The sequence below is a fragment of the Chiloscyllium punctatum genome, chromosome 45, assembly GCF_047496795.1.
Source record: "Chiloscyllium punctatum isolate Juve2018m chromosome 45, sChiPun1.3, whole genome shotgun sequence".
Taxonomy (NCBI): Eukaryota; Metazoa; Chordata; class Chondrichthyes; order Orectolobiformes; family Hemiscylliidae; genus Chiloscyllium; species Chiloscyllium punctatum.
Genome location: NC_092783.1, coordinates 46,123,303 through 46,149,363, shown reverse-complemented (window position 1 = coordinate 46,149,363; position 26,061 = coordinate 46,123,303). Strand labels below are relative to the sequence as shown.

General features: G+C 41.3%; 1 protein-coding gene across 2 annotated transcripts; it reads left to right on the top strand.

The window, feature by feature from the left end:
- The first annotated feature begins 16,932 nt into the window (after nt 1-16,932).
- On the top strand, nt 16,933-24,832 carry LOC140467349 (venom prothrombin activator pseutarin-C catalytic subunit-like). Of its 2 annotated transcripts, none has more exons than XM_072563652.1 (5): nt 16,933-17,130; nt 19,246-19,398; nt 20,493-20,517; nt 23,502-23,615; nt 24,250-24,832. In XM_072563652.1, the coding sequence occupies exons 1-5, from the start codon at nt 17,125-17,127 to the stop codon at nt 24,378-24,380; spliced, it is 429 nt and encodes a 142-aa protein (XP_072419753.1). In that variant the 5' UTR covers nt 16,933-17,124; the 3' UTR covers nt 24,381-24,832. The 2 variants fall into 2 exon arrangements, with proteins under 2 accessions (XP_072419753.1, XP_072419752.1); XM_072563651.1 differs by having other exon boundaries at nt 16,940-17,130; nt 19,235-19,398.
- Nucleotides 24,833-26,061: the final 1,229 nt, after the last annotated feature.

Here is a 26,061-nt window from a genome sequence, read left to right as displayed (position 1 = left end):
GCAGTGGAAGCCGGGACACTAAATGTCTTCAAGGCCGAGATTGATAGATTCTTGTTGTCTGGAGGAATTAAGAGCTACGGGGAGAACGCTGGTAAGTGGAGCTGAAATGCGCATCAGCCATGATTGAATGGCGGAGTGGACTCGATGGGCCGAATGGCCTTACTTCCACTCCTATGTCTTATGGTCTTATGGTCTTATAGTAGTGCAGTTGACGTAGTCTATATGGATGTTAGTAAAGCTTTTCACAAGGTTTCACATGGTAGACTGGTTAAGAAGCTATGAACCCATGGAATCCAGGGCAATTTGGCAAATTTGATCCAAATTTGGCTTAAGGTGATGGTTAATGAATAGTTTTGTTACTGGAAGCCTGTGTCCAGTGATGTACCACAGGATTCATTGCCTAGGCACTTGCTGTTTGTTATGTGCATTAGTAATATAGACCTGAATGTAGGAGTTATTATCAATAATTTTTACAGAGAATTGTTAGTGTGGTAAATAGTGAGAAGGAAAGCCTTAGACTAAAAGATATCATCGATGGGCTGAACAATGACAATTAGGACTAATGCTGAAAAGTGTGAGATGATGCATTTTGGAAGGATAAACAAGGAAAGTGGAATGGTAGGACCTTAGGAAATACAGAGGATTGGCATGACCTTGATGTGGATGCCCATAGGCCTTTGAAGGCAGCAGGTCAGGTAAATAAAGGTCACGCTAAGAAGACATATGGGATATTTGCATTTATTAGTAAAGGCATTGATGCAGGAGCAAGGAGGTTATGATGAAGCTGCCTAGAATATTGGCTAGGCCACAGCTAAAACACTGTGTGCAATTGTGGCCGCCTAACCCATAGGATGGATGTGATTGAACAGGCAGAGGTGCAGAGGAGATTCATCAGGATGTTAGAGTGATTCATCTCTGAAGTGAGATAAGCTGGGACTGTCTTCCTTAGAGCAGACAAGGCTGAGTGGGGAACCTGACTGAGGTCTACAAGATTATGAGGGATTTTGATAAGGAAGGTAGGGAGAAATCCTTCTCCTTAGCATAAGATTAATGACAAGGAGACACACTTTTAAAAGGGAGCAGGACGTTTAAGTGGTTCTGAGGAGAAATCTTTTCAGCCAGAGGTTATCAGAAGCTCACTGCCTGGAAGGGTGATAGAAGCAAGAACCCTCATACCATTTAAGAACTATTTAGATAAGCACTTGAACCATCATGGCACAGAATGCCTTGGACCAAGTGCTGGAAAATGGGATCAAAATAGATAGACACATGATGACCATTGCTGAAGGGCCACTTTCCACTCTGTAAAAACTCTATAACTCTGAAAGTAAATTATTGCTAGAAACAGCAAAAAGGAAGACTTTTTTCATCTGTGTCATGTGGATAAAGGTACTCTTAACCCACTATGATTTAGTGTTTTTGCAGAAATCACTTGCCAACACCTTCCTTTCCCGGGTCCGGAGGGCTAATGATGGCCTGGAGGAACTACTACTTGATAATATGGAAAGAGAATGCTGTGAAGAAAAGTGTTTGCCAGAAGAGACTCAAGAGGTTTTGAGAAATTCTCCAAAACCTGTAAGGATTGCATCTAAAGCAATTCAATCTTAACATCTGCTCAGCAGTATGAATGGTCTAAAAATCACAAAGCATGGGATTAGTATTTGACACCTAACACCCATTTCATTGGCAACATGTAGAATATTATTGCCCAAAGTAGCTGCTCAAAAGCATAACTACAGGTTACTTCCAGTGAAGCCTAGAATACTTAACATGATTAATAACTGTAACTTTTGTAATGTAGCTCATCCTAATCCCATATTATAGCATCTAATAGCTCCTCATGACCCTCTTCTTCACTCCCACACCCTCTCATAATTGACACTAACAGAGTGTTCACCTGATCTGACTCAGGAACCTAGTTGCCTGACAGTTGTTGTGCCAATAACAACAACCTGTCTTGCCTTTGTATTTGACATACTTCTCAAAATTCAGGCTGAAATAACTTCACAGATGTTGGTATCTCTACCACCAAGTCACCCTTTACTTAACATGTGGAAAGTCCTTGTCCCTGGCACAGCCTTATCAGAGTCAGTACCCAGAGTAAGAGAATTCTGACCCTCTTCTTTTCATCTGTCAGCCAGAGCTCCCTGATTGGACCAAATCAATAGTCCCAATCAAGGAACTCATATTCTATGAGGTCCAGCTGGCCGACCTCATTACAATCACTACACAGGCCCAATTAATTTAGAAGATTCAGACCACGTCCAGGTAGAAAGGGGAAGACAGGTTATGATTTGACATTCTCAGAGTGTTCAAATAGACTGCACTCCTAAATTTCAAGACCATAAACAAAGGAAGGTGAAGATTCCAGTAAACATGCCAATATTTCTATTTATAAAGTCAGAGTCTGAAAGTTAATATTGACAATATTAATAAACAAATGTGTGATATGTTAGCATAAATCCCTTTCTATTGCATTTCAACCGAGGCATCAACCATTTAAAGCAAACTGATTATACTAAATTAAAGAAGTCCGCAGAGAAACTTTAAATGTTAATATACGTGTTAATGTCTTATTGTAATATTTGTAGCTTAGTTACATGACGATTCAGGAACATAAACATAACTGCAATCTTACTGTCATCATATTTACTTACGTTTTAAATGTTTTTAATATATTTCATGTTGGTGGACATCTTTAAATGACATTTGCTCCTAATAACCCAGTGCTGAACCACTTATCTCTTACAACAGATTCATATGTGGAGTTGATTCATAAGAGAGGCTTACAGTATATAGGAGGACAATTTTATAAATTCAATGAAATATGTACACCACTCACACTTACTGAGAAAATCTAGAGCAAGAGTTGTTGATGGTGAAACCATTGGGCTGAATTTTCTCAGTCTCTGAATGATGAGGCAATGTTGGGAAGTTTGGGAAATACAACAAAAGTGAAAAGTTGAAATTCTGGATGTTGAGAAAACAGGGTCCAATTTTTCACTTGAGGCTTCATAGCAAGTTGAGAATCTTGCTCATGAAAAGTGAGGGGCCTATTAAATGCATTAATGAGCATTAACATTAAATTATTTTCTAATCTCATCTCATTTTTGTGCAAGTTGCTATTTTCCCAGTTGTCAGGGAGAAATTAGACAGTGCCACTTCCCAATTTAAAGGACCTGGCAGCTGCAGTTCACAAGTTCACCTTCTTGGCAGCATTCCCTCAGCATGCTCCTTGGGCAGCAACCACCTGAACCCTCTGTCCATGGAAGTCAGCAATGACTCCATCACTTCACCATGGCACAGCCTTAACTAATTTACAATATGGTTCAGCGTTTAAATACAGCACTTTGGAGTTCACTGACAAATTTTGCTCCAATGCAGCTGCCATGTCATTTTGTGCACAGGGAATAGGTTGCGTACTATGGCTAATAAATTGCTTTCTGAAGCAATTGTGCACACTTTATGAGGTGATCAGTGTAAAATTGAGTGAGAAAAGTTTCTATGCCTCACAAAGAATGACTCTCTGTGAAATGCCCCAAAATTGATACTTAGCCAAATCTAACATCAAAGAGATCTGTACTGTGCTGTAATGGAAATTCTGCCCATTGTTTCCAAGTATGTGGAATTAATCAGAAGGACTTCAAAATAACACTGCTCATTTGTAACATCCCTCCTATTATTATTGAGAAGCATGCGCCTATTTGTGTGCTGCATGAACTAAGCTATGATTTGTTTTTGCAGGAACAAACTTGGATTACGCCCAATGGTATGTTTTTTTAAAAAATCAATTTGATCCATAGATTATACTTTGAGTATGTTTATTATTGAATTCCTTCACTAAAACAACAGGCAGTGAAAATTCATACAAACACATTTAAATATTCATCTTTAGTGCTAAATGTCACACTGCTTGAATTTAACCCATTTGGAATTATTAGTGAGGAGACAATTATGCAGTTATGCATTGGCACCAAAAGCTGGCCATGTCCATATTCCATGAAAGAATCATGAACTAGTGCTGGATTTCAAAATGGCTTGTAAAATGAGGAGATGATCTCTGATGCCTTTCTATAGGTCATGGTACATAAGAGAGCCTGAATATGGAGACAGCAAGAACAAATTCAATAGCATAACTAAGAGGTCTGATGGGATGCTAGTGGCAGAATGTGTTAGCAAAGATATGGCAGAAAACATATCCATAAACTCGCCAGTCAGGACCGGTCAATTCTGGCCCTTCATGCCCATCTCTTGAAGTGTAACTGCACTTGCAGGACCTTAAAACTAAGGCCACAACAACCCATTACAAGCATCTTATAAATATTGACAGAGAAGCATGTAATTTTGCTGATATTCAAAATCACAAATAGGCATTCCGTTGATCCCTAAAATGACTTAGGTTTACAAATTGCACTTACATTACTTATATTACTTACATATTGGAATGGGATCACCTTTTCTTGCTGTTGCTGTGTAAAAATAATGGAACTTTCTTCCTATCAACGCCGTGGATATACCTGCCTGCCAACCATGCATGGAGTATAGTCAGATAAGAAAGTAAGTGATTATCACATCTTCAAAGACAATTAGCGATGAGCAATAAATGCTGGAAAAGCCAGTGATATCCACATCCCACAATCAAATAAATAAAATAAATCCTGTCAGAGAATCTTTTCTGAAATTCCTTCCTTCCAACTGAAGAAAATATGCTTTGTCCATCCGCATTAAAGATATAATGATGGATCATGGAGAAATGTTCCTTGCTATGTTGCAAGTATAATGTTTATATTTCTCATAGTTTAATGAGTCTCTCCAGGTTGAAAATTGTTTGTTTGTAATGCTTTCACCGGAATGTAATATGAGCAAACATATCAAAATGCAAAGTAATGGAAAGTGGAGCTTCTAAAAGATAATTATTGATCATATGTGGAGTTAAAGAGGGTTGGTTGCCATTTTATACAGATACAGCCTGTAATTGTCATATTTTGCATGACATCTTATACTAACCCCAATTTGCATTGCATGAATGGTATAATGATTTCTATGTTTTTCACTTACTGTAAAGATAAACTTTAAAAAAAAATTTAGCTGAAATGACAATGTCCCTTTAACACAAAGTGTCTTTTTTGTACAGGCAGCGTTAGACCTCTCCCCTGTTTTCTCAGCCAATGTAAGTTTGTAATACAATTCACTAATCACATAAATCTATGGTTGAAAATCATGATTCAGATTGCTGGGCCTCTTGCTGAGATATTTGATAGTCACGGCTGAGGTGCCGGAAGACTGAAGGTTGGCAGACGTGGTGTCACTGTTTAAGAAGGGTGGTAAAATCAAGCCAGGGAACTATAGACCGGTGAGCCTGATCTCGGTGGTAGGCAAGTTGTTGGAGGGAATCCTGAGGGACAGGATGTACATGTATTTGGAAAGGCAAGGACTGATTCGGGATAGTCAACATGGCTTTGTGCGTGGGAAATCATGTCTCACAAACTTGATTGAGTTTTTTGAAGAAGTAACAAAGAAGATTGATGAGGGTAGAGCAGTAGATATGATCTATATGGACTTCAATAAGGCGTTCGACAAGGTTCCCCATGGGAGAATGATTAGCAAGGTTAGATCTCATGAAATACAGGGAGAACTAGCCACTTGGATACAGAACTGGCTCAAAGGTAGAAGACAGAGGGTGGGGGTGGAGGGTTGTTTTTCAGACTAGAGGCCTGTGACCAGTGGAGTGCCACAAGGATCAGTGCATAAATGATTTGGATGCGAGCATAAGAGGTATAGTTAGTAAGTTTGCAGATGACACCAAAATTGGAGGTGTAGTGGACAGCAAAGAGGGTTACCTCAGATTACAGCAGGATCTGGACTAGATGTGCCAATGGGCTGAGAAGTGGCAGATGGAGTTTAATTCAGATAAATGCAAGGTGCTGCATTTTGGGAAAGAAAATCTTTGCAGGACTTATACACTTAATGGTAAGGTCCTAGGGAGTGTTGCTGAACAAAGAGACCTTGGAGTGCAGGTTCATAGCTCCTTGAAAGTGGAGTCGCAGGTACATAGGATAGTGAAGAAGGCGTTTGGTATGCTTTCCTTTACAGGTCAGAGTATTGAGTACAGGAGTTGGGAGGTCATGTTGTGGCTGTACAGGACATTGGTTAGGCCACTTTTGGAATATTTCATGCAATTCTGGTCTCCTTCCTATTGTAAAGATGTTGTGAAACTTGAAAGGGTTCAGAAAAGATTTACAAGGCTGTTGCCAGGGTTGGAGGATCTGAGCTATAGGGAGAGGCTGAACAGTCGGAGGCTGAGGGGTGACCTGATAGAGGTTTACAAAATTATGAGGGGCATGGATAGGATAAATAGATAAAGTCTTTTCCCTGGGGTTGGGGAGTCCAGAACTAGAGGGCATAGGTTTAGGATGAGAGGGGAAAGATATAAAAGAGACCTAAGGGGCAACATTTTCACACAGAGGGTGGTACGTTTATGGAATGAGCTGCCAGAGGATGTGGTAGAAGCTGGTACAATTGCAACATTTAAGAGGCATTTGGATGGGTATATTAAATGGGAAGGGTTTGGAGGGATATGGGCCAGATGCTGGCAGGTGGGATTAGATTGGGTTGGGATATCTGGTCGGCATGGACGGGTTGGAGTGAAGGGTCTGTTTCCATGCTGTACATCTCTATGACTCTATGTCTAAATGGAATTGTTGATTTTTCTTGGAAGTAAGATAAACATAATAGCTGAATAACATAAATATCATAAATATCATTATGGTACAAGAGCATTGTAATGAAATAATTTGAGTGGTTATGATAGATTACTTACTACTTTTCAGGGATATTTGCCTTAAAATATAGCCACAAAGCAAGAATCAAACCTGGCTGAGAGATCTATTAGCCAGAAAACGTGTTTCTCATGAGGGTGGATACAATTTAAGTTTTTATCAAATTAATTTGCCAGCTGAGTTAGGAGCTATTGGGTGGAGGGGTGGGGAGGAAGAGGAGATGGGGACGGCTAGGGATTGGAGTGAACATGAGTCAGATGTGGTGCTAGGGGTGAAGTCAAACATCAAAAGGGATAGGAGTTGAAAATCTTGGAAGGCGAGGTCAGTGGTGGAGGTGAATGGGGAGGGGGTAACATCACCAATTCAATTATATGGGGCAAGGAGCCCAACAACTAGATACTGGGAGGGTCCCAACCCTGTCTTTAAATGTGGATGCACTAATCACGTAGGAGATGAGCTTGGAACCCAGTTAGTGATACCAAGTTTGGCCAGGAGCTGCCAGCAATGCACAAGCAACAAAGGCAAATGGCAACAATGTTAGGACCTGCTTTTGCCTTGCAAAGGAGAGAAGACTGCTCTTCTCTGAGGGCTAGCAGCCTCATTAAGAGTAAAGCTGACCAAAAGCCAAATATAAGGTCAAACACATGAAATGGTGCTCAATCTTACAGCTTCTGAAGATCTTTCAAATTAAAAAATAGATTATTTTCTTCTGCCTTTGAACAGAAACGATGTGCACTAATGTTCATTAGTCTATACAGATTCAGCAGATTCAAATTTGAGTACTTGCTTCTGGCCTACCTGACCTGTTAAGAAGTCCCTAAAGGAGCTTAGTGGGCTGTTGATTGGAGGCAAATTGCTTCCCCATTGCCCTCCCACCTCCTGTCCTCCCATTGAAAATTGTATTGTGCTTCAGAAGAGGTAACATCCAGTGTCACACTCCAGGAACTTAATTTTCAAATTATGCATCACCTTGACCTTCAGCTTCACTGGCAGTTGAAAACCCTGTGACATTTCATCTAGGAATCATTGAGAAGATAGGAATTCTGCCCAACATTTTAATTTCCTGGCAGTGATACTGCTGACACCTCCAGGTGATATTCAGCTGATTCAACATAGCATCGAGTTCAAGCTCAGGACTTACCTGGGTTATGGTCCCTCCTGTGGGGCTAATTATTTGCGCTGCTATTTCAGAACACATTCTCTATGTCTTGTTGGTCTGTCTGGAGAGCACATGGTACATTTCACAGTCCAAAGACTCTAACAGAGTGAAGTGCAGTGGGATCTTGTGAGAGTGTTCTTGTGCATGTAACAAGAAAAGTTAGCATGAGATGCAGCAAGTAATTAAGAAGACAAGTGGAATTTTGACTTTTATTGTTGGGGGGGTGTGGTTTGCATTTTAAAATATAACTGTACAAGATGTTAGTGAGGTCCCATTGGAACATTGTGTACAGCTTTGGTCCCCGTATTTTAGAAAGGATATATTGGCTTTGGAGGCAGTTCAAAACAGATTCACAAGGCTTATTCCTTGGATGGAAGGGTTGACTTATCAAGAATAGATAAACAGGTTAGGCCTTTATTCATTAGACTTTAGAAGAAGGAGGGGTGATTTATGGAAACATACAAGATTCTGCAGGAGTTTGACAAGGTAGATGTTGAGAAGATGTCTCCACTAGTGTTACATAGTTATAAAATAAGGGGACACTCATTTAAAGCAGAGATGCAAAGAGATCCCTTCTTCCGGAAGGTAGTGAATGCCTTGAATTCTTTACCCGAAAGGCCTGTGGAACCAAGAAAACTGAAATTGTTTAAATAGGAAGCATATGTATTTAATATGTATAGACATATTCCCAATTTGGATTTAGTGGGAAGTTGAGGCTTATGAGGAAATGGCACAAAAGTGTGGTTGAAGCCTGGGGCAAATCAACAAATGATCTTATAGAATGGTGGGCCAGGCTTGAGGCGCCAAATAGCTACTCCAGCTCTGACTTCTTATAATCTTATTTCAAGAGACATTTACTTCTTGTTCCAACTGCCTTTGTTTATTGTTTGTGAGTTAACTTGGAAATATCCTCAAATTTTAACTTTTCAAAAACTGTCCTGATGATAATTGTAAATAAATGAATAGTTTGAATTTTTACAAGCAGAGAACAATATTGCCTTGTCATGGAATATGTTATAAGAAACACAATCACAATTTTAATTTAAACATTGTGAACTTGAATTAGCTTAATACACATTCTAATCTTGCATTAAAATGGCATTGTTGTTTAAACGCTTCTTTCTTGTTCATAGCACGCTGTGCAAAGGACAAGCTGAAAGAGGTCTATTCCATAGGAAAGAAAATCTTTGAAAAACAAAGGGACGTTGTCTATCTTCATCAGCAACTGATCGATCGCAAGTCGGAAATTTTGAACCGGATGAGGAATCTATTTCAAAGCATAGAACGTTTGGATTGGTCGATATCAGATCAGCTTTAAATGATCCGCATATGGTTTATTTTGAATGTGAATATGTTATTAGTGGGTCCATGTACTGGATAATGCTTAGAAAACATTGAAATTGCACCTTTGGAATGAAAAAATAACTTTTTCTCAAACTCTTTTCAACTTGTTGTAATAATATTGCAGCAACTTTAAACATTTTAGCTGGAAGTCTACAATAAAATTCTTGTCGTACTTTTGCAATATTTTTACTGCAAAAGTTAAACCAAAATAATTATAGGAGTATTTTATACAGAACATACAGCATAGAAATAGACTCAGCTCAATTGACTCATGCTGATATTTATGCTCCACATGACTGTTTTGTTATCCCATTTCATCAAATCGGGTGAGCGTAATAACAACAACTTGCATTTACCTAGCATCTTTAATAAAGTAAAAGATTCCAAGATGATCTACAGGAGCATTATCAAACAAAAGGTGACACAACTGTATAAAGACAAATTAGGACAGGTGCCCAAAAGGTTGCTCAAAAGCATTGGTTTTAAGGAACATCTTGAAGGAGGAAAGTTCAGTAGAGGAGCAGAAAATCTAAGGATCGAATTCAATGGTTTTGGGCTTCAGCAGTTGAATTCAAGATTACCAGTTAAGGAGTGGGTAAAATCATGGTTGTGGAAGAGCTGGGAATTAAAGGAATCTTGGAATATTTTTGGGCTGAGCAGTAATCTGAAATTGGAAAGAGCAAGGACACACGAAATAATCTGAAAGATGATAATCATGGCAGATGGTGGAATTTGCACTCAATAAAAATCCAAACTAAAGAGTCTAACGATGACAATAAATCAATTGCCGATTGTTGGAAAACTCATCTGGTTCATTAATGTTCTTTAGGGAAGGAAACTGCTATCCTTACCTCGTCTGGACTATATTTGACTCCATTTTCTGGATTAGTGGTGCTGGAAGAGCACAGCAGTTAAGGCAGCATCCAAATAGCTTCGAAATCGACGTTTCGGGCAAAAGCCCTTCATCAGGAAATCAGGAAAATTCCTGATGAAGGGTTTTTGCCCGAAACGTCGATTTCGAAGCTGTTTGGATGCTGCCTGAACTGCTGTGCTCTTCCAGCACCACTAATCCAGAATCTGGTTTCCAGCATCTGCAGTCATTGTTTTTACCTCGTTATATTTGACTCCAGACCTTTCTGGGCAATTAGGGATGGGCTATAAATGATCACCAAGCCTGCGATGTCCTCAACCATGAATGAGGTCTTGCTTAACTGAATACCAAATGTAGTTCAGTGAGCACAGGAAGAATAAGAGGTGAACAGGACTTGTGTGAGTTAACCTTCAATTTTTTTCTCCTTGATATTTCCCTGGCTTTGGGGAAATGCATCTATCATTCTAATAACTCTCTGGGAAGAGGTCTTTCCTGAATTCCCTTTTGAATTTAGTTTTGACTTTCTAATACATATGGCCCTTAGTTTTGGATTTCTCAATAAATGGAAGCATTATCACTGGGTGGAATCTTTCTTTTTTTGGGCTAAGTCCAACTTGTATCAAATTCTTTGGTGTGATTCTTGCCATGAGGCCGAGTGAGAATTCTCACTGTACTTTACCAAATGAGTCTCATTAACTACTTATTCAACCTAAAGTCACCCTTCATATCTGTTTCTAGCCCGAACTTATCACATGCCATTCCCAGAACAACTTTCTACTCACTGGATAGCAATCAAGAGCCCAGCATCCCTGGCACCTGCTGCTCTACACTTGGATGAGCACTGACTTGAACCTGAACTTGCCGCGGAATAGCGCTGTGATTCTCTGACAGGGACAAGGAGGTCCTGGTCAAGGGGTTGGTGCAAAGGAGTCCTTATCCAGGATGGACTGGCAATGGAGGGTGTCCTGCTCATCCAAGGTCGTTCCTTGGGTTAGTGCCATTTCCACACTACAGAAGAAGTGACAGTAGTGCCATAAGGTGGTCAATGACCTTTTCCACTCCACCAGAGTAAGTGCTACACTTTTCTGTCTGTCACCTCACACTCACTCTGTCTTTGCTACTGGACTCCACCACCTACCAAGGTTTATTACGTACCAATCACACTATTGTCTGCAGCATTTTCCCTCGCCAGCTCTCACCCCTCACCCCAACATCCCACACCACTAATCCTACACACCCTCTGCACTGCCTCCTCACTCCCTGAAAACCCTTCACCACCGTTTGAACTATCATTAACAGTTGTGCCATCCACTTGCATCGCATTCAATCCCTCCATTCCTTCATTCAAGTAGAAAACAGCCCTTGATAGGAGAGAAAGGTGCTGGACATGTGGACAAGTGCATAACGTTTGATTCCTCAACCTTCAGAGGAGAAGACTAGCACTGCCCTTGCAGGGATGCTGAGACATCAATGTCCCACCAACCGTCTAAGTACTACTCTTCATTCCATTAAATCCGCTATCACAGCTTCACAGTAAATCCGCTATCTGTGTAATTCATTGTGTATGACTCCTAACCACTAGTTGTAAAGCCTTCAAACTCTTTTGTCTTGAGGTACTACCAGTATATGCACAACCACTTTGGAGAAATAGTCAGCTCCCCCAGAAACGTCTTGCCCAACCTCGAAGGATGCGAATACAGAGGTGTCAGAGGAAGCATCAGCAAAGCAGCCTCCTGCACATTCTACCAGCGCAGATTTTGACACTTCGATGGGAACATTCACCTTAGGGGCACAATCTAGTGAGAACCTAACTATGACAGCTCCACAGCTGCTGGAGGGAGAAACAGCCCAAGTCACTTGGTACTTGGATGGAGACCAGGTTGCTGCTCAGCTGCAGGCAGGAGATGACCCTGTTGCATTGGTAATTAGGAACTTTGTCCACAAGCACAGGGAGGAACAGTAAGCAGCAGACAGGAATGTGGGGCACAATGGCCCTTATTGCTCAGAAGCTCCAACAGTACACAAGCCAAGTAACCAACTGTTTCTTTCAATGAACAGGTTAGTAACTGCCATGGAGAGCTAGGATCAATGCCCTCAGGGTTTGCTGGAGAGACATGTATACCTATACTCCATCACCTCAGCCATTTATCATTAGGACTGAAGGCATAGGTAAAGAGGGCTGGGGAGCCTGGCATGCCTACAAGGCGCCCCTTGCTCATAAGGAGATAGAACAATGCCACAGAGCACTCAGCTGGTGAGGTTTCTCACTCGGGCCCTCAGAGGTCTCCTCACAGGACACTCCAGATATGGTCTGTGAGAAGACCTCCATCGTGCCCTTGGAGGTTTAAGCTGAGGGGGTACCACTTAATCCTGGCAAGTAGACCCTCAGCCTGTCCAAGATACAAATGTTCTTGCAGTCACCCAACCAAACCTTCAGGGCCAATGGGCTCCATTGCTGAGATGGTGCCCTACAATCTATTGTAGAAGCAGGAGGAGACCAAGATGTTATGGGAGTGATAAAAAGAGAAAACCTATTTTCGGGCACTTTGGATGCATACGTAGCAATGTACTATACATGAATTTGAACATTTGCATAAATTTCACTGTCCTGGATTTCAATCTGCTTGCTTGAGTATCTCTGTAGCTGCAAAAGCAACATTTTTTAGCATGATGCTTAACTTCATATGTGCCAAGGACTGTGGTGAAAGGCTACTGCAGTGTGTTTAAGCGAGATGAACAAGATCAATAAAGTCATGGACTCATAGAGAAATAAACAGCATGGAAACAGGTCCTTTGATACAACTTGCCCATGCCAACCAGATAGTCTAAAAAATCTAGTCACATTTGTCATCTTTCGGCCATATCCTTCTAAACCCTTCCTATTCGTATACCCATCCCCAGATGCCTTTTAAATGTTGTAAGTGCACCAGCCTCCACCACATCCTCTGCAGCTCATGCCATAGAAACATGACCCTCTGCGTGAAAAAGTTGTCCCTTAGGTCCCTTTTAAATCGTTCCCCTCTCACCTTAAACTTATGTCCTCTAGTTTGGACTCCCCCACTCTGGGGAAAAAGACCTTGCCTATTTACCCTATCCATGTCCTTCTTGATTTTATAAACCTCTATAAGATAATCCCTCAGCCTCCGATGGTCCAGGGAAAATAGTGCCAATCTGTTCAGCCTCTCCCTATAGCTCAAACCCTCCAACCCTGGTAACATCCTTGTAAATGTTTTCTCAACCCTTTCACCTTTCACAACATTTCCTGTAGCAGGAAGACCTGAATTGCATGCAATATTCCTATAATGGCCTAACCAATGTCCTGTATAGGTGCAAAATGACATTCAAATTCCTATACTCAATGCATTGACCAATGAAGGCAAGCTTACCAAATGCCTCCTTCACTATTCTATCCAGCTGCAACTTCACCTTCAATCTTGGCCTATAGGATCTACTGTCATAGTTGCCCCTCATCCTGAAACATCACTATATTTTCCCTAGTCTATGTGTCCAAACATTCTGGTGTGAATCAAATTGTGAGTAATATCTGTGGCAGGGAGTTATATAACAAACAGGAGACTTATATGCCAGGATGGGCCAGGGATAAGGGAGTCCACAGACCTATGCCCCATAAGGTGCATGAGTCTTTGTGTAACATTGTTCTCCTTCCTTGTGACCCTCCCTTACACCCACTGCCTTCCACGTGCCACCCTGCCTCATTGCACACTTTCAATTTCCAGCATGATGGAAGGGGACAGTGAGCATTCAATGATCAGTGTCTTCCAGCCACTACCTCTACATTGAGCCAGAAGAGATAGGAGAGGTCTTGAATACTTTCCTTCAGTATTTACAAATGAGAGGGACCGTATTGTTGAAGGGGAGAGTGTGAAACGGACTGGTAAGCTAGAAGAGATACTTGTTAGGAATTTTGAACAACTTGAGGATAGACAAGCCCCCCGGGGCTGACGGGATATATCCTAGGATTATGTGGGAAGCAAGAGAGGAAATTGCAGAGCCGTTGGCAATGATCTTTTCATCTTCACTGTCAACAGGGGTGGTACCAGGGGACTGGAGAGTGGCGAATGTTGTGCCCCTGTTCAAAAAAGGGAATAGGGATAACCCCGGGAATTACAGGCCAGTTAGTCTTACTTTGGTGGTAGGCAAAGTAATGGAAAAGGTACTGAGGGATAGGATTTATGAGTATCTGGAAAGACACTGCTTGATTAGGGACAGCCAGCATGGATTTGTGAGGGGTAGGTCTTGCCTTACAAGTCTTATTGAATTCTTTGAGGAGGTGACCAAGCATGTGGATGAGGGTAGAGCAGTGGATGTAGTGTACATGGATTTTAATAAGGCACTCGATAAGGTTCCCCATGGTAGGCTTATGCGGAAAGTCAGGAGGCATGGGATAGAAGGAAATTTGGCCAGTTGGATAGAAAACTGGCTAACCGGTCGAAGTCAGAGAGTGGTGGTAGGTGGTAAATATTCAGCCTGGAGCCCAGTTACAAGTGGAGTTCCGCAGGGATCAGTTCTGGGTCCTCTGCTGTTTGTAATTTTTATTAATGACTTGGAAGAGGGAGTCGAAGGGCGGGTCAGTAAATTTGCAGATGATACGAAGATTGGTGGAGTTGTGGACAGTGAGGAGGGCTGTTATCGGCTGCAGAGGGACTTAGATATGATGCAGAGCTGGGCTGAGGAGTGGCAGATGGAGTTCAACCCTGTCAAGTGTGAGGTTGTCCATTTTGGAAGGACAAATAAAAATGCGGAATACAGGGTTAATGGTAGGGTTCTTAGTCAGGTGGAGGAACAGAGGGATCTTGGGGTGTATGTTCATAGATCTTTGAAAGTTGCCACTCAGATGGATAGAGCTTGTAAGAAGGCCTATGGTGTATCAGCGTTCATTAGCAGAGGGATTGAATTCAAAAGTCGTGAAGTGATGTTGCAGCTGTACAGGACCTTAGTTAGACCACATTTGGAGTACTGTGTGCAGTTCTGGTCGCCTCACTTCAGGAGAAATGTGGAAGCTTTGGAGAGGGTGCAGAGGAGATTTACCAGGATGTTGCCTGGAATGGAGAATAGGTCGTATGAGGAGAGGTTGAGAGTGCTAGGACTTTTCTCATTGGAATGGCGAAGGATGAGGGGTGACTTGATAGAGGTTTATAAGATGATCAGAGGAATAGATAGACAGTCAGAGACTTTTTCCCCGGGTACAACAGAGTGTTACAAGGGGGCATAAATTTAAGGTGAAGGGTGGAAGGTATAGGGGGGATGTCAGGGATAGGTCCTTTACCCAGAGAGTGGTGGGGGCATGGAATGCGCTGCCTGTGGGAGTGGCCGAGTCAGAATCATTGGTGACTTTTAAGCGGCAATTAGATAGGTACATGGATGGGTGCTTAAGCTAGGACAAATGTTTGGCACAACATCGTGGGCCGAAGGGCCTGTTCTGTGCTGTATTGTTCTATGTTCTATGTACTATGTCAGTAAGGCTCTGACCATCTATATCCCACTCTTTGAATTTACTGTTGCCTCCTTTATAATTGTCATTACCCATCTCCATCCAACCTGCAGCCCTAAATCCTGAGGAATAGTTTGCCGTGTCTCCTACACAGGCAGCAGCGACCTAACACCAACCTCACCCCCAACCCAACCCCCACCCAGTCCCCTGCCTTCCCCATAGCCTTTCACCCTCCAGAATGGCTGCTATGGAGCCAAAGAACTAACAGTGACAAACTACCTGGTCTTCACAGACAGAAACCCCTTCCCCACGCCCGCTATCAACTGAAACACCCTGATCTGATGACTAACTGTGGGCAATTCCCTGGACTGGCATCAGGTGCTGTCCAGGACTAACTGTGACAGAACCCCTGTTTAATGAGTGCCTCCATGTGCATGTTTGAGGACAACCTCCTTGAGAATTTGAGACAGGTTTGCTTGTTTGTTGCACATACAGTGCACTGCACTGCAGGCTGCAGGCACATGGTTGCAGGCATGAGATTGACAATAGCCGTCCAGCAAGATGTATGCCCCCTTGACTGAGGAGTGTCGAGCAGCAGGGCAAGCTGCCCTGGTTGTATCACTGCCCTAATCAGTATGACAAGGCAAGGCAAACTATAGATGGCATTAAAGAGAACTGTTTTTAAACCTGTATAGGGAAGGACAAGATGCTTCCACTTGGTGCCCTCCAGAGGGGAGGCAGAAATTTCACTTCTCTGCCAAGTCAGCAGGCTGACCCTGCCACCAAGGAGAACTATCACTCACCTCCAAAGTTGCTATTAGGGAAATGGGAGGAGCTGTTGCCTCCTGGGGCCACCCTTTTAGGCAAATAGCCTCCAATTCCAATGGATCCAACACATTCCACTCGAAAGCTTCTGGGAGACTGCTTCCCTTCATCTGGCAATTCTCCCATGTGATAATGGCAAAATGCCAGTAGTCTCACAAAATGGGCCCCTAAGGGGCTCTTAGTTACTTAAACTAGCTGTTTGTCTCCACTTGGTAGAAAGCTCCTATGTTTCCAGTCCTGTCTCTGGTAAAATGGCCTGGGGTTGGGACTACATTGATGGGATATGCCCTCTCAATGCTTCCCAACATTTTACCAGCCCTCACCTCCTCCCTCTCCAACCCTCCATGGGGTACCAGTAAGATTCTACCCCATGTTAAACAGTTACAATATGTATCTGATTTGAGATAAGAAATTATATATTTTGCGGATACCATCAATACTGAAATAAGTGCGCTGTGAACTGCTGTGACGGCATTTCGAAATAATTGGTTACTCATTAAGCAAAACATTTTAGCAGTGATAGTAAAACACTGACTATACAAACACTGAAACATCAGTTTGAGTGAAGTCCAATTATCTGATACAAAATTGCATCTTGACTTTGCTGTAAATTTGAGCAGGAATTTTGGGAGTAAAATGACAGTAATTTTGAGCTACGGGATAATATCATTGCTTCTCTTTGGCTGTCAAGCAAATGACTGTAAGTATCAATGTTTACCACAGTATCAATGTTTCTCAGGATAATTCTTCACGGAGTCTGATTTTAGACATAGACCCCTTGTTCCCTCCATATACAGTGCTGAGTTAGTCCCTGTCTGACAATATGGTGATGATCTGATTTGTTCTCTACCACTTTGACTTTTGTATCCACTGCCCACTGACTGTCGGTGATTGCCACACTCAATTTAATATGGTCAGTTATAGCTGCCTAGTCTGTGACTTTCTATTTCATATTTTGTTGTATGTTAAGAGTTTTTCCACTGGGTGTGGATTTTTCACTTTAACGTATTAATCTTTTTTACAAACTAAGTGCTTATTTTCTACAGATGAACTGGAATCAAGAACTCTCAGGTCTTCATTCTCAATCATGAATTATCTGTTTCTCTTCTTCGTACCATCCCTTCAGACACAGTTGAGATCAAGGAATGTGATCATATTACTGTTTCTTAAAAAATAAATTTTTGTGTAAGTGCATTTACGTTTTGTGTAAAAACATTAATGAATACAAAATATTCATACACCTTTTGCTGGTTTTATGTGGCATGATAGTACTGATATTTTGAGTGATTTCCATTAAGGTAATTGGATTATGATATTTAGATTGGAAAAATGGCAATTTTAATGCTATCCACTGGGTGTAAACTGGAGTGATATGTAGTTAAATGTCCTTGATTATTTATCCATACTAGAGCTAGTCACAATTTTGACTCAAGCTTCAGAAAGGGTGCTAAGCAGCCCAGACAAATGCACAGGGTCCTCACTGACATGTCCAGACTACAGGCGAAATAAGTCATCCACCGCTGACTGTTAATTTTATCCCTGGCCTGAGTAAGTGAGATGCTGTGGCTCTTTCGCCAGGTAAATATTCAAGTGAAAAATGTGTTGCATAAGCCCGAAATGTTGAGTCTCCTGCTCCTTGGATGCTGCCTGACCTGCTGCGCTTTTCCAGCAACACATTTTTCAGCTCTGATTTCCAGCATCTGCAGTCCTCACTTTCTCCAGGATCATGGATCAGATGAGCCCACTTTTATTTTCTTTATGAGGTTTGGAGGACTGCAAAAGTTTCTCTGGGCTCAAGGCAGGTTGAATTCTCTCTTGCTCCGGGCTCCCTCCCTCTTCTCTCCTTTGAGATCCTCCTAGAATTTCTCTTGATCTCTCTCCTTGATCAGCAGTCAACCATGGATCACTTCCTGAATAAAAGCAGAACATTCTGCTGTGAAGAAAAGTCATATTAAAAAGTTAACGCTGACAGATCTGCTGAGTGTCTCCAAAGTTTTCTGGTTTTGTTTCAAATTTCCAGCACCTGCTTTTATATGGGCCACTACTTTCTGCAGAAATAGGTGTGAAGTGGATCTGATAGCCTATTCATGAGTTAAAATTGCTGGGGCCTTTTTTTTCTCTAATAGTGACTTACAGTCTACCTGTTAGCAACTGCCCCCTAATTAAAACCACAGCTTGGACGTATGAATTGCAGATACCAACCTGATTCCAGTCCATCTGCTAAAAGCAAATACTTGGTTTATTAAAGAGAATAAAATTTTAAAGTGAAACTTCCACACCACACAAAAAAAAATTAACACACAATAAAATATGAAATAAAAAGTCACAGACCAAGCTGCTACAACGAAACAGATTATACCGAATGTGGCAATGTTTGACAGGATTGTGGAGAAAATGCTTACTTGTGTTTTTTTTATTTGAAACTATCTCTGCAGCTGAGCAAGGCTAAATAATTATCAATTTACTTACTATAGGATTTAACCACATCAGGCCACAGTACTTTAGCTCAAATAATTTTTGAATGGTTTTGCAAAATTCATCCCTTAATATTTTGACAAACTTCTATGGCTGGTCTATTTCCTGGGAAATTTAAAACCAGCAACTCCAGTAAAATTCCAGCTTAGAGTCTTGACTCTTATACTTCAAAGAAATGAAAAAACATGCATTTATTGAGTACGTTTTGCAACTTCAAACTATCACAACAGACACTTCACGCAACAATATTATCATGGTACAATAAAATATCACATAAAATTTACACAGGCACCTGATTTATAATTGCATTATTATTCAAAAATATGGAGTATTTTTACAGAAATCAGCTGCCGCACAGTTCCTGTCTCGATTTCGTAGAGCTAACAATTGGAGACTCGAGGAGCTTAAGTCTGGGAATTTGGAAAGAGAGTGTATAGAAGAAACCTGTTCCAAAGAAGAGGTCCGAGAGATTTTTGAAGATGATCAAAAAACTGTAAGGACTAAGTTTATTCTTGTTTAACTTTCACCGCTCCTTTCTCATTTTCACATAAATAATTACATAACTGAGAAGATCTCAGATATCCAGCAGAGTGAGCTGGCTGCAATATGGAACTTGCTGTTTCCATTGCTTGTTGTGAGTAGCTCTAGAAACTCACTGAACTATTTGTCACCACACTGCCATATGGGAATAGGTAAAGGTGGCATTGACTGATAAAGAATCCTATTTTTTTTCTGTGGTGTGGGTATGCTTTGGACTTTTTGACTTCCTTCTCTCAGTGCTAAGTAATTACTTAGCTCAACAAGACCTCCACATCAAGTCTGAAACTATGGTCGTTCTGTGCCCTGTTGCTGCATCCTCCGATTTATTTCTGCAGAAAACAGTTTTTATTGCACATTTTCAAATAACTTATTCTAATCTACTGAAGCCATTTCCTATGGCAAACCCCCATGAATGGTGTTGGGATCCTGCCCTACATAGAATAATAATCGATGAAAGGCACACAGGCAGAAAAGTGCTGTCTGTTTGTGTTTCTGTTTGGAAAATGAAGGTCTAAATGCCCTTACCTTTTGATTTAAAACATTAAACAAGAAACATAATCACTTTCAACAAAGCAGTTAGATTTAAAATGCCAACTTTATTAAGAATTGAGAAGTGAATGTAATTGTTGACTAATTATTTGAGGAGAGCAGATTGTATTCTAATCTGATCAATGTCTGCTAAACTATGTACAAGAGGGCACTTAGTATGAAACCGTAGTTGTAGCATGTAAAGATATTGCACTTTGTCTCAAGTTAAAAGCAATCTTAAACAGTGCTAAAAACCACACAACACCAAGTTATAGTCCAGCAGGTTTATTCAGAAGCACTAGTTTTCAGAGTGCTGCTCCTTCATTAGGTGGTTGTGACGGATACAGTGCTGCTCTTTCATTGGGTAGTTGTGATGGGCACAGTGCTGGATACTTCTAAGCACCAACCATGTAACAATTAAATTGGAGTTGGCCTGAGACTGTGTTTAATTAGGAACAATTGATTTTTGGCCTTAAAAGTACAAAATTAATAATCTTTTCTTTATTTCCTTTCTTCAAGGAAATTTTCTGGGACTTCTATACAGGTATGCTTTCTCTAATACATCACAATTTAAAGTATTGTGCTTATTTAGACCAATCAGGTTCTGACATCATAAAAGCTATTTTCCTGACCATGTGATTAGTTTAATAAAGTAGTTCGAAGATAGTTTCATTTCAGAAAGAAAAAAAAAGACTCTACAACCTCATGATGCCTCAAAGCACTTTGCAATTGGTGGCTCAGTTTTGAGAAGTATTTTACTCAGATCAGCCTCCCGGAAAATACTCCTTAAAAAAGTGATGAATGAACAGATAGTTGGTTTTGGTAACTTTAACTAAGGATCCAATATTTGGCAGTACTCCAAGGGTAATTATGCTGCCCTTTATAATAGTGTCACAGGATCTTTTGTGTTCACTTTAAACAGCATCTAGGATCTCAGTTTAATGTTGCAACCAAAAGCCATTACCCTTTACAGGCTGCATGCCCTCAGAACTGCATCAGATTGTCAGCTTAGCATTTGCGTACAGGTATCAAGCGTGAGTGATACCAAGAATTCTCTTTTCTGTATTCTAAAGGCCCAATTGGTATTATGTGGCCTAACAAATCAAATAATATTAATGAGTGAGAGTCAATGTCCTGAAACAAACAAAAAACACAGAATGTGTTGGAGATACTCAGTAAACCTGGCTGCACCTGTTGGGGAGAGGGGGCGCGCGCGCGAGAGAGAGAAAGCAAGAGAGAAACAGAGTTAATGGGCTGAATTTTTTTACCAAAAATTTTTTAAGACCATAGGATGATAAGACACAAGAGCAGAATTAGACCATTCTGGCCATCGAGTCTCTCCGCCATTTGATCATGGTTGATATATTTCTCAAACCCATTCTCCTGCCTTCTCCTCATAACCTTTGATCCCCTAACTAATCAAAAACTTATATACCGCTGTCTTAAATACTCTCAATGGTTTGGAATCCATGACCTTCCACAGTAATGAGTTTCAGAGATTAACCACCCTCTGGATGAAGTGTCAATTTTGTGACTTCAGGTCATTCTGCTATAATGCACGTTTCGTTAATGCGAATTCGCTATAATACGATTGACGAATTGGAGACACTGTTTCCAAAGCGCAAACTTTTAAAGTGTGTACTGGCTATAATGCGTTTCTAGCCCCATTAGTTTAAATGGTGCTGCTATTATGCAAATTTTTAATAACACGGGATTGCATGAGACCAGAACTGCCGCATTATAGCAGAACCGACTGAATCAGGAAGGATTTGCAAGCTCCAGGAGATTATCTCACACAATTGTCTGCAGTGGCTTTCTCACTCGTGTGGAAATCAATTAGGAGAAAGGTGAGGACTGCACATGCTGGAGAACACAGTCGAGCATGTGGTGCTGGAAAAGCACAGCAGGTCAGCCAACATCGAGGAGTAGGAGAATTGTCGTTTCAGGTATAAGCCCTTCATCAGGAATGAGGCTTGTGGGCAAGGGGGCTGAGAGATAAATGGGAGGGAGGTGGTGGGGCTGGGGGAAAGGTAGCTGAGAATGCAATAGGTGGATGAAGATGACAGGTCAGAAAGGAGGGTGGAGATGTGGTCTCTACATTGGGGAGACAGGATGCCAACTTGTGGATCATTTCAGAGAACATATCTGGGAAACCTGCACCAACCAATCCCACAGTCACGTGGCTGAACATTTCAATTCCCCCTCTCACTTCACCAAGGACATGCAGGTCCTGGGCCTCTTCCATCTCCAAACGCTACCCACACGATGCCTGGAGGAAGAACGCCTCATTTTCCACCTTGAGACCCTGCAACCATGTGGGATTAATTAAAATTTCACCAGTTTCCTCATTTCCCCTCCGCCCCCACCTTATCAGAGTCCAAAGCCTCCATCTCAGCATCACCCTCATTCCCATCAAATCATCCTCCGCATCTTCCACCACCTACAAACAGACCCCACCACAAGAGATATATTTCCCTCCCCACCCCTACTAGCATTTTGGAGAAATCATTCCCTCCGCGACTCCCATCAGGTCAACGTCACCACCAGCCCTCAACCCATTCCCTGCACCTTACCCTGCTACCACAGGAAGTGCAAAACCTGTGCCCACACCTGCCCTTCACCTCCGTCCAAGGCACCAAAGGATCCTTCCACATTCAACATAAATTTACCTGTACCTCCACCAATATCATCTATTGCATCCTTTGGTCTCTTCTCCATTGGGGAGACAGGATGCCAATTTGTGGGTCATTTCAGAGAACATCTCTGGGACACCTACACCAACCAACCCCATAGCCCTGTGGCTGAACACTTCAACTCCCCCTCCCACTCTACCAAGGACATGCAGGTCCTGGGCCTCCTACGTCGCCAAACCCTAACCATGCCTGGAGGAACAATGCCTCATCTTTCGCCCTGGGACCCTGCAACCACTTGGGATCAATGTGGATTTCACCAGTTTCCTCATTTCCCCTCCTCTTCATCCAGGCATTGGGTGGTAAGGGAGTGGCAATGGAGGAGGCCCAGGACCTGCATGTCATGAGGGAGTGGCGATGGAGGAGGCCCAGGCTTTTTTTAATGACAACTTCAGGGGTATTTTTGTTCTATTTGGGTAACATTCAGAAAGTGTAAAAAATGTTTAAGCATTTGTCAGCACATTGAACCACATTTTAAATGCTCCTTTCATGGTTAACAAGCCTAGACATGATAACTGAACATAGAGGCAGAGACTCTTCCTCTGGACTACATGATCTCCTAGAAGACAGACAAGAAACGATTAAGAAATAGCAGATGATGAATGACATTTTCCAACATTAACGGTCAAATGCAGAATAGATTCAAACCAATTCCCTTACCTACTACTTTAGACTTATGTCTGCTGGTATTGGCATTCAAATTTTCTACACTATATGATGGCTACATGCAGAGAAATCTAAATAAACTGTTAGAGCAATTTCTGCTAATTCTCGAAATGTCGTGCTTTATTTGATGTCAGATCAAAATAAAAATTCCAATTTAATTTCTCTTTTTCAGGCAGAACAATATGCGATTCATCTCCCTGTCAAAATAATGGGCTGTGTGTAGATATGTATGGTGAATTTTATTGCAAATGTCTTGGAGGATTTAATGGAACATTCTGCGAACAAGGTCTGAGTATTTTTATCACAAAGTTCATTCTTTCTCTTGAGATTCCCATAGATTCTCCAATCCCAATTGTGTCAGTAGTTGTGTACTGTGAGGGCGAGGTGTTCTTAAATTATCTATCATAATCTATTCACATAAATTGAGTGCAATAATAATTGGTGCAGGCCTTTCTTTAGTACTTTTTCTAGGTCTTATACTGAATCAGGTGATAATAACTGTGGTATAGGTTATGTTCACTAGGAACAGGTTTTCCTATAGCAACCCAAACCAGGACCAAAGATAGAAGATCATTGCAAGATTGGTTAAATGACTTATAGAATATGATTAGGTAAAAACAATGACTGCAGATGCTGGAAACCAGATTCTGGAATAGTGGGGCAGCATCCATATTGAAGTAGATTTTGGGTCATCTTTTAGAGCTGGCTTAGATAGAATGGCCTAAATGGCCTCCTACTCTACTCTTCTATGAAACCTACATAACGACAGCCAGCAGAGAACTTTCTGAACATCTGGGTTTGAAATCAGGTATCAACAGGAAAAGACATTTGTCTACACCTCTGTACTTTGCACTTATGCTTAGAAGACTGAAATATTATTATGAAAGCAGTAAATAATGTGGTTTATAATTATTTTCCAGATATCAATGAGTGTGAGCTCATGAACCCTTGCCCACCAGGATCAACGTGCGTAGATGGAGTCAATAACTTCACCTGTAATTGTCCACCTGAAGGGTGCAATTTATTCAGAAACGACACTGAATTTTACTAAAATTTTAATTAAATGTACAAGTTTATGGATACACAAATGGAAATGAGATATATGTTTTCTAAATGATGCAATCAATCATAACCTGTGATTACTGATCTCTTCTCATTCTGGTCATCACAGAATGATTTATAAAGCATCTACAAAACTTGACTTTGTTGTCAATGCAACAATTCTTACACTTGTTCCAAAAATAAAGCCACATATGGAACATGTTTCAACTAAATAATCAGTACTATACTTTAAATGTTTCTGATTTAAGTAAAATAACAAATTCAGTTTGGAATGTGACAGTTTGAAGATCTATTGTTATTCTAACATACTGTAGAAAATTATTACTTGTTAGACAGAGAAAATTATTTCATGTCACAACTACAATTTCATGTATCTTATAAGATTGAATAAATTAAATAGGCTGCTCAATATTGCAAATTAAATTTGGTCTGTTGGAAAAATCGAGCTATGTTTCCTTTCATATAAAATGTTAAAATGTCTGTGGAAACCAACTATCGAAAGGAACCAAATTAACTGAACAGCTCGATGAAGAAACCAAATGGACAAATTTCCAATTTATATTTAACATATGTCTAACTTACATTTCAATGATCAAACTCAGAATCAAATAAGTCAAATATAGGTGAACAGTAGAACAGCAATCAACCCCACCGCCCTGCGGCCCAACATTTCAACTCCCCCTCTCACTCTGCCGAGGACATGCAGGTCCTGGGCCTCCTCCACCGCCGCTCCCTCACCACCCAACACCTAGAGGAAGAACGCCTCATCTTCCACCTCAGAACACTTCAACCCCATGGTATCAATGTGGATTTCACCAGTTTCCTCATTTCCCCTTCCCCTACCTCACCCCAGCTCCAGCCTTCCAGCTCAGCACCACCATCATGACCTGTCCTACCTGCCTATCTTCCTTTCCACCTATCCACTCCACCTTCCTCTCTGACCTATCACCTTCATCCCCACTCCCATTCACCCATTGTGCTCTTTGCTACCTCCCCCCACCCTCCTCTCTGACCTATCACCTCCATCCCCATCCCATTCACCTATTGTACGCTATGCTACTTTCTCCCCACCCCAACCCCCCTCTCATTTATTTCTCCACTCTGCAGGCACCCTGCCTCTATTCCTGATGAAGGGCTTTTGCCTAAAACATCGGTTTTTCTGCTCCTCGGATGCTGCCTGACCTGCTGTGCTTTTCCAGCACCACTCTAATCTAGTTTACACCCACTATCCAGTATATATTACACATTAATGAAAAGATGCCACAGAGTTAAATCTTAGAGTATATATGGCACAATGTTGAGTCACAAAATTCTGCTTTCCTTAGGTAGAGTTATAGGTCCTTTTTTCATCCAGGAATTAGCCATTGACAGTAATTGGAGCTGCTAATTACGTTCATTCAAATATGAGCAGAAAATTCAAAACTAACACTGGACTGTTATCAGATGTCACATTTTCCATCATTACCATTATAAAACAACTGTACTTCATGGACTGAGCACATAACCAGAGTCCAGTGCTGGCATGAAGTCTGGGGAGACATCTACTCTTAGAACCCCCCCCTCTTTAAAACCCTAATTGATTGTAGAAGAATCTATAACACCTTTACCCTGAGAATGGAAGATAATACGCCATAATTCTTAAGCTATCATTGACATTTCTATCTGTAAGA

Excerpts from the sequence above, each read along its gene's own strand:
- LOC140467349 (XM_072563651.1), top strand. The coding sequence starts at position 17,067 with ATGACAGTAATTTTGAGCTACGGGATAATATCATTGCTTCTCTTTGGC. Across the intron at positions 17,131-19,234 it reads TGGCTGTCAAGCAAATGACT|TATTTTTACAGAAATCAGCT; the intron begins GTAAGTATCAAT and ends AAAAATATGGAG. Across the intron at positions 23,616-24,249 it reads TGGAACATTCTGCGAACAAG|ATATCAATGAGTGTGAGCTC; the intron begins GTCTGAGTATTT and ends ATTATTTTCCAG.